Below are 15,108 nucleotides of genomic sequence, written 5' to 3'. Positions count from 1 at the left end.
ACTTGGTGTCTACTTAACACTCAGAAAGAAACAGACTCTTTGCTCAGTTTTAAAAGCACATCTCATCACATCCGAACTTCCGTTCCTCATGTCCCCAATTCCATTTCTGGACTAAGGACAGCGTAAGTGTGATGACAGATGGCAGTGGACACTGGGGCCTAGTGTCAGGAATGGACGCAAGTGGGGGCTGCCACCAGCTGGGTGTCTGTGCAGGACCCGTGGCCACTCAGCTCCATCCCATTGTCGCTGGAAAAGGGAGCAGATCCCTTACCACCCAGGACTAAGGACATTGTTCCATTTTTAAGTTTAAATTCTGAGTCAGCCGAGCCAAGCAGAGGCTGTGTTCTGATCTAGACCCACATACCACACTCTGATCCACACCTGCAACTGGATGGAATGGCTGTCATGTCGGGTGGTGTGTCCCAAGGCTCTGAGCACAGGGTCTCGAGGACTTCCAGCCCACTCCTTCTCTGTACTGGTTTTTGTTTTGTTGAGGTGAATGTTGAGTGATTATCCCGACACACACTTCAGTTCCATTCACTTCTTGTCGCCGTCACCAGCACAGAACTGTTCCCCTGACAGAGGGCGACTCTTGGCCTAGCTCGCTGGGTCTTCCCTGCTTCCCATGCCAGCCACCACTATTTGCCACCCACGTCCCTCCACATCATAACTCCTAGTTTCCAAAGGCCCCTGGTCACCCTCCTGTGCCATCTACCCGCCATCTGACCCACCTTCAGTTCCCCTTAAGCTTAGAGGCCACTTCTTTCAGGGAGCCCTCCCTGGGGAGCTTTACTGAGCCTTCTTTAGCAAACTGTCCTACTCACAGTACCTAGGGCTTTGACATGCAGTCAGGAAGGACCCTGAGCACTGACGTGTGCACGCCCAGAGTCACTACATTGTCCTAAGTAGCCAGTAACAGTTTGAGTCCCAGATGTATGGGGAATGCAAACCTTTATATTTAAAATCTTTTATTTTGAGTTCTTAAAAAAAAAAAAAATTCAGGATAGCCGGGGAACCAGGGTATGGGATGAACCACACGCAGGACCTTGCTGGGTCTGCAGAATATCGTGGAGGGAAGTCCCGAGGCCTCTAGGCAGGTTGAATTTGAAGGGGGAGAGGCAAGTCACTTAAAAAAATATATATACTGTACATATCTCCGGCAGCACTCAGGAGCGTGTGCTCCATCTCACGGCCTCCTGGAACCGCACAGTTCCTTGCAGGCTCACTGGCTTGGCCAACAGTCATGTCAGCTATCATCTTGTTGAGGGAGGGCAAGTTAAAAAGTCCAGTCCCAATTCACACTGGCCAGAGGTCAGAGGCCTGGGGACAGTCACGCTCTGCCAAGATTCTAGGAGAAGAAAACAAACCAGGCTTTGGTCAGCTTTCCAGACCTTTATCTCCACAAAAGGGAACAAACCCAAGGGAGGGCCAGCAACCAGCTTAGCCACCAGATTTGCTCAGGGTGGATCCTTGCATGTAGCTGCTGTAACTGCTGTCCCACTGACCCAAGGAAGGGAGTTTCTCTCTCCAATTCCCTCCCATTGGACCTACCCAGCTACCCAGAAAGGTTGGACACAGTCAGGTACCTGTTCTATGCGCTGGCCCTCACACAGCAGGCTCGGCTGTCTTCTTCTGTGGGGAGTGAAGGACAATAGGCTATCAGTTCTGTGGGTTCCCACAGGTCTAGGACAGGTATCTCTGGAGGCAGGGTCCCTCACAGGCCCTCTAAGGACCTACACCCCTGTAGGTGTAAGGATCCAGATCCACTGCTATCAGCCCTGGGCCAAATAGCCTGACCCCATGAAATGGATGGTTGCTTCTCCAATGGGCTCCCCACTGGCCAGGACATGTAGGTCAGGCACTTTCTCATCTGAAGGCCTGAGGGGGGGGGGGTGTCTCTCCCATCACCCCTCCCCTGCTCTTCCTCATAAGGTCCATTAGAATCTGGGACTTGAAAGATGGTGTGGACCTGGTCTAGGTGTTGGAAGGGGAAGGGTTTGAATTCCCAGCCCAAGACCCCGCAGGAACTCAATCTACCTTCTTCTTTTTCTTCTTCGGGACCGGTGAGGCAGGGTCTTTGGCTGGGGTCTTTTTTCCTTTCTTCTTTTCCTTTTTTTCCTTGTCTTTTTTTTCTGAGGAGAAAAAAGGGAGCTTGCTGAGCAATAGATTTTGACACTGATGGGTCAGCGTCGGAGGCCCAGGATAGCTCCCAGCTTCTATACCATGTGGAAGTAGGCCCTGCCGGGGCCAGGATACCGTCCAGGCTCCATTCTTCCTGTCTGTGAACTACACAATCAGGCCTCAATAGTAGCTATGCAAGTTCTTTACCACTGAGCTATATACCTATATATAGCTATATACAGCATGGTGGTGTACCCTTTTAATCTCAGCACCCAAGAGGCAGAGGCAGGTGGGTTTCTGCAAGTCTGAGGACAGCCTGTTCTACACAGTAAGTTCCAGGCCGGCCAAGGCTACATAGTGAGGCCCTGTCTCAAGATAAAACTAAAGTGGGGACTGCCCAGCACCAGTGGCCTTTCCTTCTCAGAGCCTGCTTTCCCCTTAGAAAAGGAAAACAGAACACTGCTCATGGCCCAGGGCTGGCAGGCGACTCAGAAGCCCTACTGGGTGCAGGTTTCCAGCATGAAGGGCCACAAATGGCTGTTTTCACCAAAGAACGGAACTCTAGAGTAAAGATGGGCTCTGGATGAATACGAAGGGACAGTCCACACCCCAGGGGCTGGCTGTGGACTCTGCTACTGACTTAGGCTGGAACAAAGAAAGCTCCCTGTTCTCATCTTATGAAGCTGGGGTTGACTTTGTTTTCCAAAAGCCTGAGGCTAAATGCTGGGCACTGTGAGAGGCTATGGGAGCAGGGATGCAGGCCAGCTCTACAATCTACTTTTGGCTTTGCCACCAGATGCCCATCACTCTGGACAAGCCACTTCCCAGGCTCTTGTTCTCTGTGGCCACCCCAGCCCCGACCCTGCAGCGCATGCCCCCCACAGCGTGTGCCTGGGGAAAGGTCACTCACTCTTGCTCGATTTCTTCTTTTCCTTCCTGTCCTTCGGGACGCTCTGCTCTCCACTCTCAGGCTTCATCCCCAGCTCGCCTTTGGGCGTCTCCTTGGCTCCCTGGGGGCCAGGGGACCCCTTCCCCTTGCCACCAGCACTCCCTTTGTCTAGCTTTGATTTTGCCTTGGAAGTCCTGGAGGTCTTTTCTGGGGAAACAGCATTTGCCCCCGCCACCAGCTGCTGCTGCTTCTTCTTCTTGTTCTTTGGGGTCCCAGCTTCTAGCTGGTCCCCCGATAGCTTCCGCTTCTGGCCCTTCTTCCCACTCTCCTTGATGGCCTCTGTGGCCTTCTGCCTTTCCTGCTCCAGCAGCTCTGTCAGGACCTTCACCACCGAGGCCTGCACCTGCGCCTCGCTCAGGGGCCAGGCCTGCTCCAGGAGGCGCTGGGTGATGCTGTTCGGCAGTGTCTGTGTGGGGGCTGACGAGCTCAAGGTGCTCTTCTTGGGTTTCTTGGGCTTTTCAGGTGTGGGGCCTGAGGAGGCATCTTTCTTACCTGTGGATCACAGGTCTTGGAGGTTACAAGTCTGGAAAGCTGAGGGTCAGATCTTGCACAATGTATGAGAACTGAGGGAGTGTACTTTATTAACTGCATAAATGTGAATGAAACTGAGGTCCAGGGGTCACTCTGCTCCATCTATCTCCTACGCCCAGCTACGTTTGCGGATCGACAGAGATCCCAGAATGCTAAGGAAGAGGGCCTGACGTCTGCTAGTGAGACGGAGGGCACAACAGGTGGACGTGAGTGATGCTGGTTCTTGGACTGCCTTTATCAATTTAGTGTAGGGCTTTGGCCAGGTCTCACAGTCCCTCAAGGCTGTTTCCCACTGTAAAACAAGAAGCTAGACATACAATAGTGTCCTCTGTCATGAACTGTGGATTATAACACATGAGAAGGTCCTACAGACCAATGGTCAGCTGTGGACACACCATGGGTCCTTATAGCCCATCACGGCTTTAGGGCCAAGAAGCAGATTGGGGGACTCTTGAGTATGCTGTGTATGCATTCGGTGGCTGACTAAGCAGGTTTACTGCCTGCCAGAGTAGCTTCTGGTGCAGCCTTTGTTTAGAATTTTCTACGCCTCTGCTTGCCTTTGATAATTGTGTGCTGACTACACGTGTAAAAAAAACCTTGCACAGCCCCCTCGAAAATGTCTCCTTGTCGCTCGCACCCGCCTCTCACATAGACAAGAACACCGGAGAAGAAAGTGAGCAACAACTCCGCCTCTGACCCAGCACCGGGAAGCCGAAGTTACCAGCCTGGAGCTCTGGCCCCGGAGCTCTGGCCCGGCACCCCTTCTAGCCTCCCAGGTCACCTGTGCGCACAGAATGCCTACACGCTGGGCTCAGGGGCTGGACCCTAGCAGTGTCTGGCTCGAGGAGAAGCCGATAGGAGTGGGAATGGGGAGTGGACACTCCTGACAGTCCTCTCCTTTGGGTCCTCCCTCCAAATGTCACATGACAATTTTCTTTATGCTATGACTTTGAACTTGCATGGTGGCATTGCTCTTGCCTTGCGTGTTTAAGACACAGGCCCAGGCGGTCAGGAGCTTGTCAAGGCTGCAGTGTGAGTCCGAGCAGGCCCTGGAGGCCAGTCCCTTACCAGGGTCTCCTCTATGTATCGAATCCTCTAAACAAGGCTGGTAGCCTAGTCTGAGCCCCTACACCCAGTACCCTGGTGCACTGACTGAGAAGTCAGCAGGGACAGATGGACAGCCAAGGCCTCCTCCACAAGCTCTGAGAAGTAGCTCCAGATGGCTGGATATACCTGCTCCCAGGCTGCCCAGAGCTGGCAACCTGGGCCTGGACACCAGCTGAATTTGAGAGTACCTCTAGTTCCCAGAGGACCCCAGAGGCTGCTCGAATGTGAGAGACTCTGATGGGACACAGACAAACGCTGGTGGCACTGCTGCTCCCAATGGCAAGCAGGGACTAGCAGCCTTGCCTCTCTATGCCCTGCGGTTTCCTACTTACCGGTTTTAGGGAATGTGGTGTCTGCTGAATGTTGGGATTTTGACTTCTGCTTGCCATCGGGGTTATCTTTGGTGGCTGGAGCGGAGGAAACCAAGGGGTTGGAGTCTGGCCTAGGAGTGGCTTTTGAAGGCTGGGAATTAGCCACGGTCAAGCCGGGAGTCACGTAACCTGAGAGGAGAGACTGAAGAAGTCCAGTGTGAAAGGCGCAGTGAGCCTCTGGGGTACAGAGGCAAGGCCTGCTCAAGGGAATCAGTCGGTGACCTCAGATCAGGCTAACCCAGTCAGGCACCTGAGTGGCACTGAGCCCACAGGGAACACAGGCCCTCGGGGTGTGCCTCCTAAACTATGGGAATTAATGCATATGTAATGCACATTAAAAGGGGACTATTGTCAAGGGACTATTACCATCACAGAAGATCATTAACATTTTGGGCTGGTAGGATGGCTCAGAGGATAAAGGCACTCGCCACACGAGCCTGACAGCCGAGTTTAATCCATTAACGCTCATGAAGGTGGAAGAGGAGGACTGACCTCTGTATGCACCCGCTCCCCACAAATGAGAAAATCACTGGAGTCTGTCCTGTACAGGAAGAACCTTAAGAGAGACCTAGGAAGTGGTCTTCTCTGGTCATGTCTTAGAATCAATCCATCTGAATCTCTTCCCTAGGCCCCAGAGCACGAGGTGAGGCTCTATTTGACTAAGGGCACCCCACTGGCAGGACCTTACACTCAGGGCCCTGGGATTGGGAATCTAGACACTCAATCCAAGGGGTGGCTGACATCTAAAGCTGCAGCTCCAAGCCCCAGCCCTCACTCTGGCAGTTACCTGTGAGGGGGCCACCATCTCATCTTCGCTGGATTCTGTGGGGGTCTCCTCCACCACAGTTTCCTTCTGGGAAGGCTCTGGATCTAGTGTGGAAGCAGAGGTTTCCCGTTGAGTGTGAGCCCCTGGCTGCCCTGTTATTCAGGCTAGGCAGAGCCCCCAGGAAGCCTTCGAGGCCTGGGTCTCTCTATGTTCCTGATCCTCCGGCAGGAGGCCATCTGAAGCATCTGGCTCGACACATGAGAATGGCACAATTCCCCTTCTGGTTCCCGAGGCTCCCACTTCTCTGCATTCCCCTGTAAGGGAAGCAGAGTCTTGGAACTTGGGGCCTTCAATAACGGGAACCTGATACCTAGAAGCTGCCAGCTATCGAACAGCAATCTGGTCTTTGAAGTCACGAAGTTATACCAGGGGATGACAAAGTCAGGGTGGGGTGAGAAGGCCAGAGCCTATAGTTCTATCAGGCTGTGTCTCATCCCTGCCCTAAAGTTATACCAGGGGATGACAAGGCCAGGGTGGGGTGAGAAGGCCAGAGCCTATAGTTCTATCAGGCTGTGTCTCATCCCTGCCCTTCTTCTGGGAATCCTCACCCGGCCTGTGGGTCGACTTGGACATCTGGGGTCTCTTGCCATCCTCCTCACTCTCTGAAGAGGTGTCACTGCTGTCCTCTGAGCTCTTGGGGGCTTTGGGGTAGCCTGGGGTAAGCTGCTGCTTCTCAGGAAGTTTGAGTTTCCCAAGCTTGTTGGTAGCTTTGGGCTGGACGGGTGTGCTCTGGGGAGGTGGCACGGGGAGTGTTTCCACGGCACTGCTGACCTAGTGTGGTAAAGGAAGGGTATGAGGTAAGTGACAGTGAGAGGGACAGGACAGACCACGCACCACACATGGCTTCCCATGACTTTTCCCATAGCTCTCTGGTGGGCACTGTGGTTCCTTATCATGTACCAGAACACTGAGGTAAGGGCTGGAGGCTGGACACACACCCATGCTGGCCTTTCACTGAAGTGGGGCAGAGAGAACAAATGTGGGAGGGGAGCGGGGTCAATATGGTCCACACAGGTCCCCAAACACAAAGCACCTAAAGGCTGACGGGACTTGCACCCACGCATGCACACCCGCATGTACGCTTATGTTGAAGCCGTGACTAAAATTCAGGAGTTGTTCTCAGGGAGCCTTCTGTCTTAATATGACTTGGGTTTTACCAATTAGGCTAGGCTGGCTGGTGAGCGTGCCCAGTACTGGGGATATAAACACCTCCCACCATGCCTGGCTTTTCCCTGTGGGTACGGGAGGATGAACTGAGGCCCTCATGCCTGCATAGTAAGTGAGCTACACCCCCCTCCCATGGTTACTGGCTTTTTAAGAAAGAGCTTTCAAATTAGCATCAGTAGGAGAGATGCAGGGTCCCTCTGTTACCCACTGATGGTACAAGGAGGCCCTGAGACCCATGGGTTCTCAGAACAGTATCTGTGCCACTCTGAGCCAGTGTGTCTGCCATGAGTAAAGAGGCAGGGAGGGTCAAGCAAGAAAAGCCCCAAGGCTGAAGTGGAGGACTGAGGAGACAGAACGATTGGGACCAGGTGATGAGCTATCGTTTTTTAATCTGGGCCCAGGGGAGGGCAGCACAGCTCCAGCTCCTGTGGTCGTCGCCTGTGTCTCCTCTGGGATGTGTCCCTGGCTAGGTGGTCCCTCAGGGCACCCCTGGCTCCCATCCTGCTAGCAGAGGGAAGAGCACATAGACCACAGATGAGCCTTTGCTAAGCCTCCCGCAGCTGCAGACACAAAGCAGTCCAGGTATGGCCTGACTCCCTTGCTACTTCATCTTAATGGCCCTATGTGAACCATCTAGGGTTCTAGTACCTCTGGGTTCTCTTCCTGCAGGGCAGGCTCTGCTCACATTCTCAGAGAAGCCTTCCCTGCTCGCCTTTCCTAAAGCAGGTCATCCATTATTCTCTGTTCTGTTCCCTTTGCAGTTGGTGACGACTAATTTATGCTGCTTTCCCTGTTTAATGGCTGTGTCTTTGCTGGCTGAGGAGCTCTGTGAGGGTCTTGTACCTGCTGCAGCCTCAGGGCCCAGCAGGGCAGACACTTAGCACCATCTCACTGCCCTCTGGTTCACACAGCCGCCGGAAGTTCTTTTTGGGTCAGTTTGTGACGTACCCAGTAAGAGGGCACCACAGCAGTCCCTCAAAACTGGGAGGGGCTTTAGCACAGCCCTTTTCTGTCCCTCAGGGTAGGCAATGAACTCTTCCCTCACGTTAACAATACCTGTTAGGCCTACAGAGCAATGAACTTGGAGCTGGAGGACTCAGGTTCCGACCTGGACCAACCCTGGTGGGATGTGCCCTGAGTTTTACTTAAACACTGTACACTAATCTTGCCCTAGATATTAATAATGCTGAAACGTGAAGGCTAGGAAGAAGTGGTAAGGTCACTTCCATTCCGAATTCTAAGAGACGCGAGCACTTCATATTCAGTTTTAGCATTTCAAAACCAGAGGGAAGAAAACTAACCCACGGTCTGCCAAGCTGGGAAGACAGGGATCCCACTTGCTTTTGGACTCCCAGCCTGCTCTTCCAGACAGCACCATGGGGATTTGGGATTTTATGACAGTGCCAGGGGGCTGGGAGCAAGCCACTGACTGGTATGCAACCTGACAGCAAGCATCAGGGCAGCAGAATGACCCTACCACAGCCCTCTCTTACCCGACAGTACCTGAGTGGACGCTGCCTTTTGTTTCTTGCCTTTTGGCATCCGACTAGACTGCTCACTCTTGCTGGGTTGGGAGGCTGTTCGTGAGAGGGCTTCGGGCGTTGACACATTGGTTCTGACGGCTGAAATGGAGGAGAGGGAGCACATCAGGATACAGAATCCCCATGACTTCCCAGCAAGGCATTACCAGATTCCAGACCCTTCCCATGGACCTGTGAGCTTCAGGATCCTAAGGGGATGCTAGCTTCCCCAAGCCTTCCAGACAGCAGCTGCCATCATGTCATTTGATAAGGCTCACGGCCTTTAAATGTCTGCTGTGGCAGTGACTCTGAGCCTTATCCTCATCTCCTTCCTCATGAGCGGGCTACAACTCCTAAGCAACATGCTGGACCACGGAGAGACTGCTCACAGTTAGGGATCCATGGGAGAGCTGCTGGGTGCTGAGAAGATGTTTATCATAGCCCACCTTGACCTCATGTCCCCACTATGTACAGTCCAAATAAACAGAAGTATTTTGCTGACAGAATCTTGTGTTCATACTTAATGACAGAAATGTCGCAGGGTCCTAATATATAACTGAAGACATTTGCGTTACCAGAGGGCCTCGCCACATACAAAAACACTCATTCCACCTGAGGTTCCGGGACGAGAACAAGTATAAAATGTTACCTGTCTTCTTTTTCTGTGCTAGCGGGATGGAAGCTCACTGCTAGGCTAATAGTGTACCCCACAGCCAGTTGGCTATAGCAGAGCTCTGGTTTAGAATAGCATGGTCCCTGTAGCTTCCAGCCACCAGAATGTTCCGGCTTTCAGGCCTGGAGCCTTGAATGCAATCACTTCGAAGCCACGCAGATGAGCTACCCTGATCAAGGTGACAATGCAGGGCCTAAGGCTGAGTGTCTAGTCCTTCTCGCCAATGCCTCTGCTAGGCCACCTGGTTAGTGTCTGGTCCCTTCTGGTCTCAATAGAGGGCATGGGTGGCAGAGGCCCCTCCTGGCTGAACAGGACTGCAGCAGCGCTCACCATGGTTGGAGGGTTGCGTGGCAGGGATCATGTCCTCGTCCTCACTCTCAGAGGAGGAGCTCTGGCCAGTGCCGCCTGAGGCCTGGGCCTTCCTTGTGGTGTTTACGGCCTGGACTTGTCCTGGGGTAGGAGCTGGGACAGCTGGACCACGATTAGGGTTGACAGAAACTGGAGGGGATTTAATCACCTTGAAAAACAAAAACAGAAACATCCCACCTCTGATTAAAGGCTTGGTCAGGGGAAGGGAAGAGGAAATGGGTGAGGGAGGGTTTTTATAAGGCAAATGTCAGGAGCTGGGGACTTCCCAGCCCACTCCCACCCCATAACAGCCGACACCCAGCACAGCGCTTCAGAGCTCAGAGGAGCCCAGCTGACTTCATAGTGACCCCAAGGTAAGCAATATCCACCCACTCCACTGGCCTAATGGGAAAGCCTTAAGTCCAGAGAGGAAAAGAGTGCCCGGGCCACACAACCACCACACCACCACATAGGAAGCAAAGAGAGAGCTGGAATGTCTAATTTAGCCTCTTTCTTCTGGTGACATCAGATGGCCACCTGCTAAGTGGGGAATTCTAAAAAGCGTTTCCTGTAGCAGCCTGACTATATCATTTCCCTGGAGTCTCACTGTCCCTTTCCCCAGAGCCATGATAGCAGCCTCCCTGAGATGTGGCCCAGCACGCAGTCCCCAGCTATACTGAACTAGTTTCTTGAGTACAAAACTGCCTGGGGTAACAGGATGGGTGGGGCGGGTAGCCAACAGATTAAAGGGCTCAAGATGGTAATACAGTATGTGTGGCTCTTATTAGCTGAGACAAGTTTTGCTATGTAGACCAGTCTGTCTTTGAATGAAGAAATCTCCCTGTCTCTGCCTCCAGCACAGGCAGGAGTTGGAGGAACATATCACCACACCCTAACCTTATTTAGACTAGCTGTTAAACAGGAAAAGAAAAAGAAATGTCATTCATCAGACAGATACTTTGGAGAAACAGGCACAAGGCCTGCTGGCCGGTCAACTTTCTAGCTATGATACTATCTTGTAGTTGTGCTTACAAGGAATAGGAAAACTATCATTTTGAGCTGCATGCTGAAATCCTGATGGATGAGATGACAGGCCTGAGACCAGCCTCAAAGTCAAGGACACAAGTAGAATGTGCACAAAGCCAACCTGTTCAGGACCGGGACTGCTGAAGGTTGGGATAATGTGTAGGGTTCAGTTTTACTTCTCTTTTTCTTTTTTCTGTAATCCTGAGACAGGGTCTCATTGTATAGCCACCACGTTGGCCTGAGTCTTGCTATTCCTACCTTGTTTTTTGAATGCTGGGATTACAGACATGTTCTAACATGCCCCGAATCACCGTTCCACCTCTAGGTCTACTTTACATCTCACCAACATGCTAAAGCAGCAGCAGATCCTAAATATTGGGAAGGCCAGTTTGGCAGTGAACTAGATTCCCAAATATGTCACCACACACCAGGGGACTCCAGATCTATTTCCTCTCAAAGCCCCAGCTGATGAAAGCACAGAGACAGTAGTTTGGGAACTGGAATTCCACTTTCTACTCCCCAAATGCCAGTGCTGGTTGAAGGCTGTTTGTGCTTTGGCTAAAGGGAGGGCTGCCTGAGGGCAGTCGGGTCTCTATCCACCACGACACCCTGCATCCTGCTTGCAGTGCTTCACCAGGCTCCCACCACCCCAGGGGCTGTGAGACAGAGGGAAAACAACACGATTAGCACTATGGTACCCACCAAGTGTGGCGGCCGCCCTTCCTACCCTGCCAAACAGCCTCCCCCGCGGCTGCTCTGATCTGCCACTTCCAGAGCCGTCCTTCCCACGTGATGAGAAGGAGAAGGATGGAAAGTGGGAGAAGGCTTGCGGTGGAGGGAGGGGATCTATATATATGTGAGAAGACAGAAGAACAGATTGCTGGGGACCAAGAGAGGCAGCAAACCCACTGAGGCAAACAATAGCGTCTTGGAATGTTAAAAGCAGCTCTGCAGCACAGCCTCCTCCAGCCCCACCTGCCCACACCACCCCATCCCGATGCAGAGAGGGCAGGCGACGGAGGAGGCAGCAGGCAGCGGCCTGGCTGATGAGAGTGGGCTGGACGCAGGGGCTTGGGTGTGCAGCACTTCTGTTCCCTACTCTGTCGTCAGTGCTGCCTGTGGTCACGCCTAGCTACCCAGCTGCTACAAGGGCTGTTGGTAACCCCACCTGGGTGCGATCACCTAGGGAAAGCAAAGCCCAGCATACGTGGGCTGTGCTTTGATCAGAGATGCAAAGCAGTGGACGGGAACAGTGCTGCCACAGCCACCTGAGCATCTCACCTCGATTCCCTGTGGGTGCTGAGAGCACAGATTAGGGTATGGGGATACCCTACCCATTTACAGGAATGATGCTTACAGAAGCAGATTCGGGACTTTCTGGGCGGTGCCCACTGCCTGCTGTCTTAGCTGGGCTGATACCTGTTGTGTCCTTATTCCAGTTAGTCTGGGGCAAAGTGGGAATTGGAGCTTTGTTGATGAGACAGACACCAAGAGCTTCACTCAAAGCAGCTTTGTGGGGCTAGAGGTGCAGTGTAGTAGAGGCTGTGTCCTCAGCACAGGGACCTGGCCCAGAAACTAACTCTCCACCACACACACACACACACACACACACACACACACACATATAGGAGGAAATGATTATTACCCACGGGCTGATCCTTCCCCAGGGGACGTAGAAATGACTCTTTCTGGGGATGCTGCTAGGAGACCTGAGGTTTATAAATCCCAGTCTTACTTGGAGCTGAGGCTGATGCTCTCAGAGAGAACAAGCATCTCAATCTCATCCAGGAAGACCAGCAAACTGGTTTCAGATACATGACTAGAAGGGAGCTCTCTGGGGACCAGGCAGGGATTTTAGACCTAACCATGCAAGCCTTGACTAAATACAAAAGCTTTAGATTTTTACAGGTTCCCCGTGCTGACTCAATAAGGATAGGGCTTATGCCTTTGTTTTGGCAAAACAACAGCTGAAGTAGCCTTTAAACTAATTTAAGGGGGCTGGTGAGATGGCTCAGAGGTTAGAGGACCCAGGTTTGATTCCTAGCATTCACACAGCACCTCACAACTGTCTGTAACTCAGTTCCAGAGGGATCTGATACCCACTTCATCTCCACAGGCACCAGGCAGGCACGTGGTGCACACACACACATGCAGGCAAACACTCATACATTTAAAAATAATTTAAGTGGAAGGTAAAACCTATGGTGCATGTGGTACGATACATGACTCTAACAGAGTGGATCAGCTGTGCTGTTTCATGTCTGCATTACCTCACTCGCCCACTTCTTTCTAATCTGTACCCCACCCCAGGTACCAGCCAGCCTCAGCCTGAGGCTTATACTCCACATAACAGGGTTGGGCTGCAGGATGGAACCTGGGATCAGAGCTGGCCCAGAGCTGGGCAAGTGCTGGAGTTACCTGGCCCTCTCTCCCACTGACAGGGTAATTAAAACTACCAACCGGATCGGAAATCCAAGGAAGCATCTCCAGTTGTCAATAGAGAAGTACTCCATAAAGGCCCAATAATGACAGCAATCATGAGTAGGCTAGGACTCTCCCAGAGGGAAATGACAGCTTCTCAGGGTGTGCCCGCCTCCCTGAATTCCTTCTGGGAATCTAAAAAACTACTGTCTTTGTTTTTTCAAAATAGAGACCCCAGATCTTCAAGACTAAGGGACCACTTTAATGGTTCAATTTCAGCATAATGCTCATTTTAATTGTGTTAGCTCGCTCTTACAGAGAGAAACCAGGGCAGCCTTCCCTCCTAGCTGTGTCTGTCCTTTAGGAGTGAGGGTGGTGTCTCAGAAAGACTGCAGAACCAGAGGGCAAAAGCCTAGACTGGAAGGGGGCTACAGGGACATCTGGGCAGGAGGAAGTGCAGACTGCCAGAATTTAAATGTTCCCTGAGCTCTCTCAGAGCTACAGGCCCCTCTCCTTCTAATGGAAATACCCTGCTCCCTCAGAAAGAGGGCAGTGCTGTCTCTACAAAGGCCTGGGTTCACACAGAGCGTATTGGCTATGTTGGGCTCCTGAAGTCAGAGATGTCCTGGACCTCACCCTTGGGAACAAGGCCAGGCAGGAGTGGGGACCAGTAGACAATGAGAAGGTGCCATAAGCTTCACAGGCCTGACCTGGGGTGAGACCCACAGATTCCAACAAAGATTCCTCCTGCACGGGAGGATCTACATCCCAACAGTCCATGGGGACCAAAGGCTTGGGAAGCAGTGCTCTGGGTGCCTCAGGCTTCCCTGTGAGAAGATAAAGGGCCTCAATCCCAGGCCTGCCAACCAGGCAGCCAGGACAACGTGCCCTTCCAACAGTGCTCAGGCAGGGGACTGGGCACCATGACCAACTCCCTGCTACACATAACACCCAAGTCCTAAAAGGATCGTGGCCAGTGTGGTGGAGCCAGGCCATGAAGCCTGTGCCCTACCACCAGGAGTGTTCTAGAAGACAGGTAAGAGCCGAGACGTGCTGCCTGCATGTGGTGAGAGTATCCCTGAGGGAAGATGTAGCCTTTTACCAGACAGCAGCAGGCTGGCCCAGCCAGGGGAGCCTTTAGAGCAGCCACAGCCTACCTGGCCGGACGGCAGGTCCTCATCACTGCTCTCTGAGGACACATCTATGCTCTTCTCTGGGGGTGCTGGACCTGAGGCTTTGCTTCTGGTAGGTTGGGAGATACCATCCTTTGGAGGGGACAAGACTTGAATAAGCATGTGACAGGGGAGGGTCCCCAGGTGAGGGGGAACTTGGCTTCAAGCAGCACTTCCTGGGCTCTGATTCTCCAAGGACAGTGTGGCCTTCTTAAGCCTTCTAAGAGCATGCTTCATGGGACGAGTGGTCCAAAGCCATAGAACTTGTCAATCAGTGAGGAAGAGCTGGTGGTGATGCCAACTCAGGGGAGGCCCAGGGAGAACTCTGTCTCTCAGCATGGGTGGCCTGAGCTCACTCAGCAAGTATGACCCGGTTTTTCAAGAGAAGCTACAATATCTTGACTTGTATGGGTGGGATATTTCCTTAATTGTTATAAGGTCATGGTTAGTTGAAACTGACAGGGACTATTTTTTCTGATCTTGCTGCCATCTCCCTAAGGTGCAGCACCAGAGGCCATCACCTATTAATTCTACCAGGTTGCCTGAGCTCCAACTAGAACCTGTCACCCTGAACAGAGCCAGCCCCACTGTTCTCTGCAGCCAGGATGAGAACTGGACAGTGCTTTGGGTAAAACACAGCTCCTCTTTGTTTCCCATTCCTTGGGGCCAGGCCTCACTGAGCTAGACAGACCCTCGCACCATACCCCAAGCTTTCTTGTCACTGATAGGGAGTGTCTTTGCAGGATGGCTTCAGACGCCTCAGCAGAACCTGGCTTGGCTTGCATGGGACTGCTGTGCCCAGTGCTATAGGGGCCCTGTGAGCTGTAGGAGTACCTAGGATGTCCTATACTAGGAAGGCGTTGGTTTGGGACTTCC

General features: G+C 52.6%; 1 protein-coding gene across 3 annotated transcripts in view; it reads right to left on the bottom strand.

Annotated features, from left to right (window-relative positions):
• Positions 1–1,011: 1,011 nt before the first annotated feature.
• Tcof1 (treacle ribosome biogenesis factor 1) overlaps positions 1,012–15,108 on the bottom strand; it is a 34,977-nt gene continuing 20,880 nt past the window's right edge. The window contains exons 17-26 of one of the 3 annotated variants that reach the window (XM_028774248.1): positions 14,218–14,325; positions 9,596–9,782; positions 8,576–8,694; positions 6,454–6,676; positions 5,867–5,949; positions 5,041–5,221; positions 3,032–3,562; positions 2,038–2,132; positions 1,587–1,632; positions 1,012–1,348 (exon numbers count right to left, since the gene is read on the bottom strand). In XM_028774248.1, coding sequence (XP_028630081.1) covers positions 1,606–1,632; positions 2,038–2,132; positions 3,032–3,562; positions 5,041–5,221; positions 5,867–5,949; positions 6,454–6,676; positions 8,576–8,694; positions 9,596–9,782; positions 14,218–14,325 — 1,554 coding nt within the window. In that variant the 3' untranslated portion in view covers positions 1,012–1,348; positions 1,587–1,605. Of the gene's footprint in view, positions 1,349–1,586; positions 1,633–2,037; positions 2,133–3,031; positions 3,563–5,040; positions 5,222–5,866; positions 5,950–6,453; positions 6,677–8,575; positions 8,695–9,595; positions 9,783–14,217; positions 14,326–15,108 lie in introns of those variants that run through there. The other 2 variants (XM_028774249.1, XM_028774250.1) reach the window with 2 other exon arrangements.

The sequence above is a fragment of the Grammomys surdaster genome, unplaced genomic scaffold (assembly GCF_004785775.1).
Source record: "Grammomys surdaster isolate TR1022 unplaced genomic scaffold, NIH_TR_1.0 239, whole genome shotgun sequence".
Taxonomy (NCBI): Eukaryota; Metazoa; Chordata; class Mammalia; order Rodentia; family Muridae; genus Grammomys; species Grammomys surdaster.
This window is presented reverse-complemented; position numbering and strand designations above follow the sequence as displayed.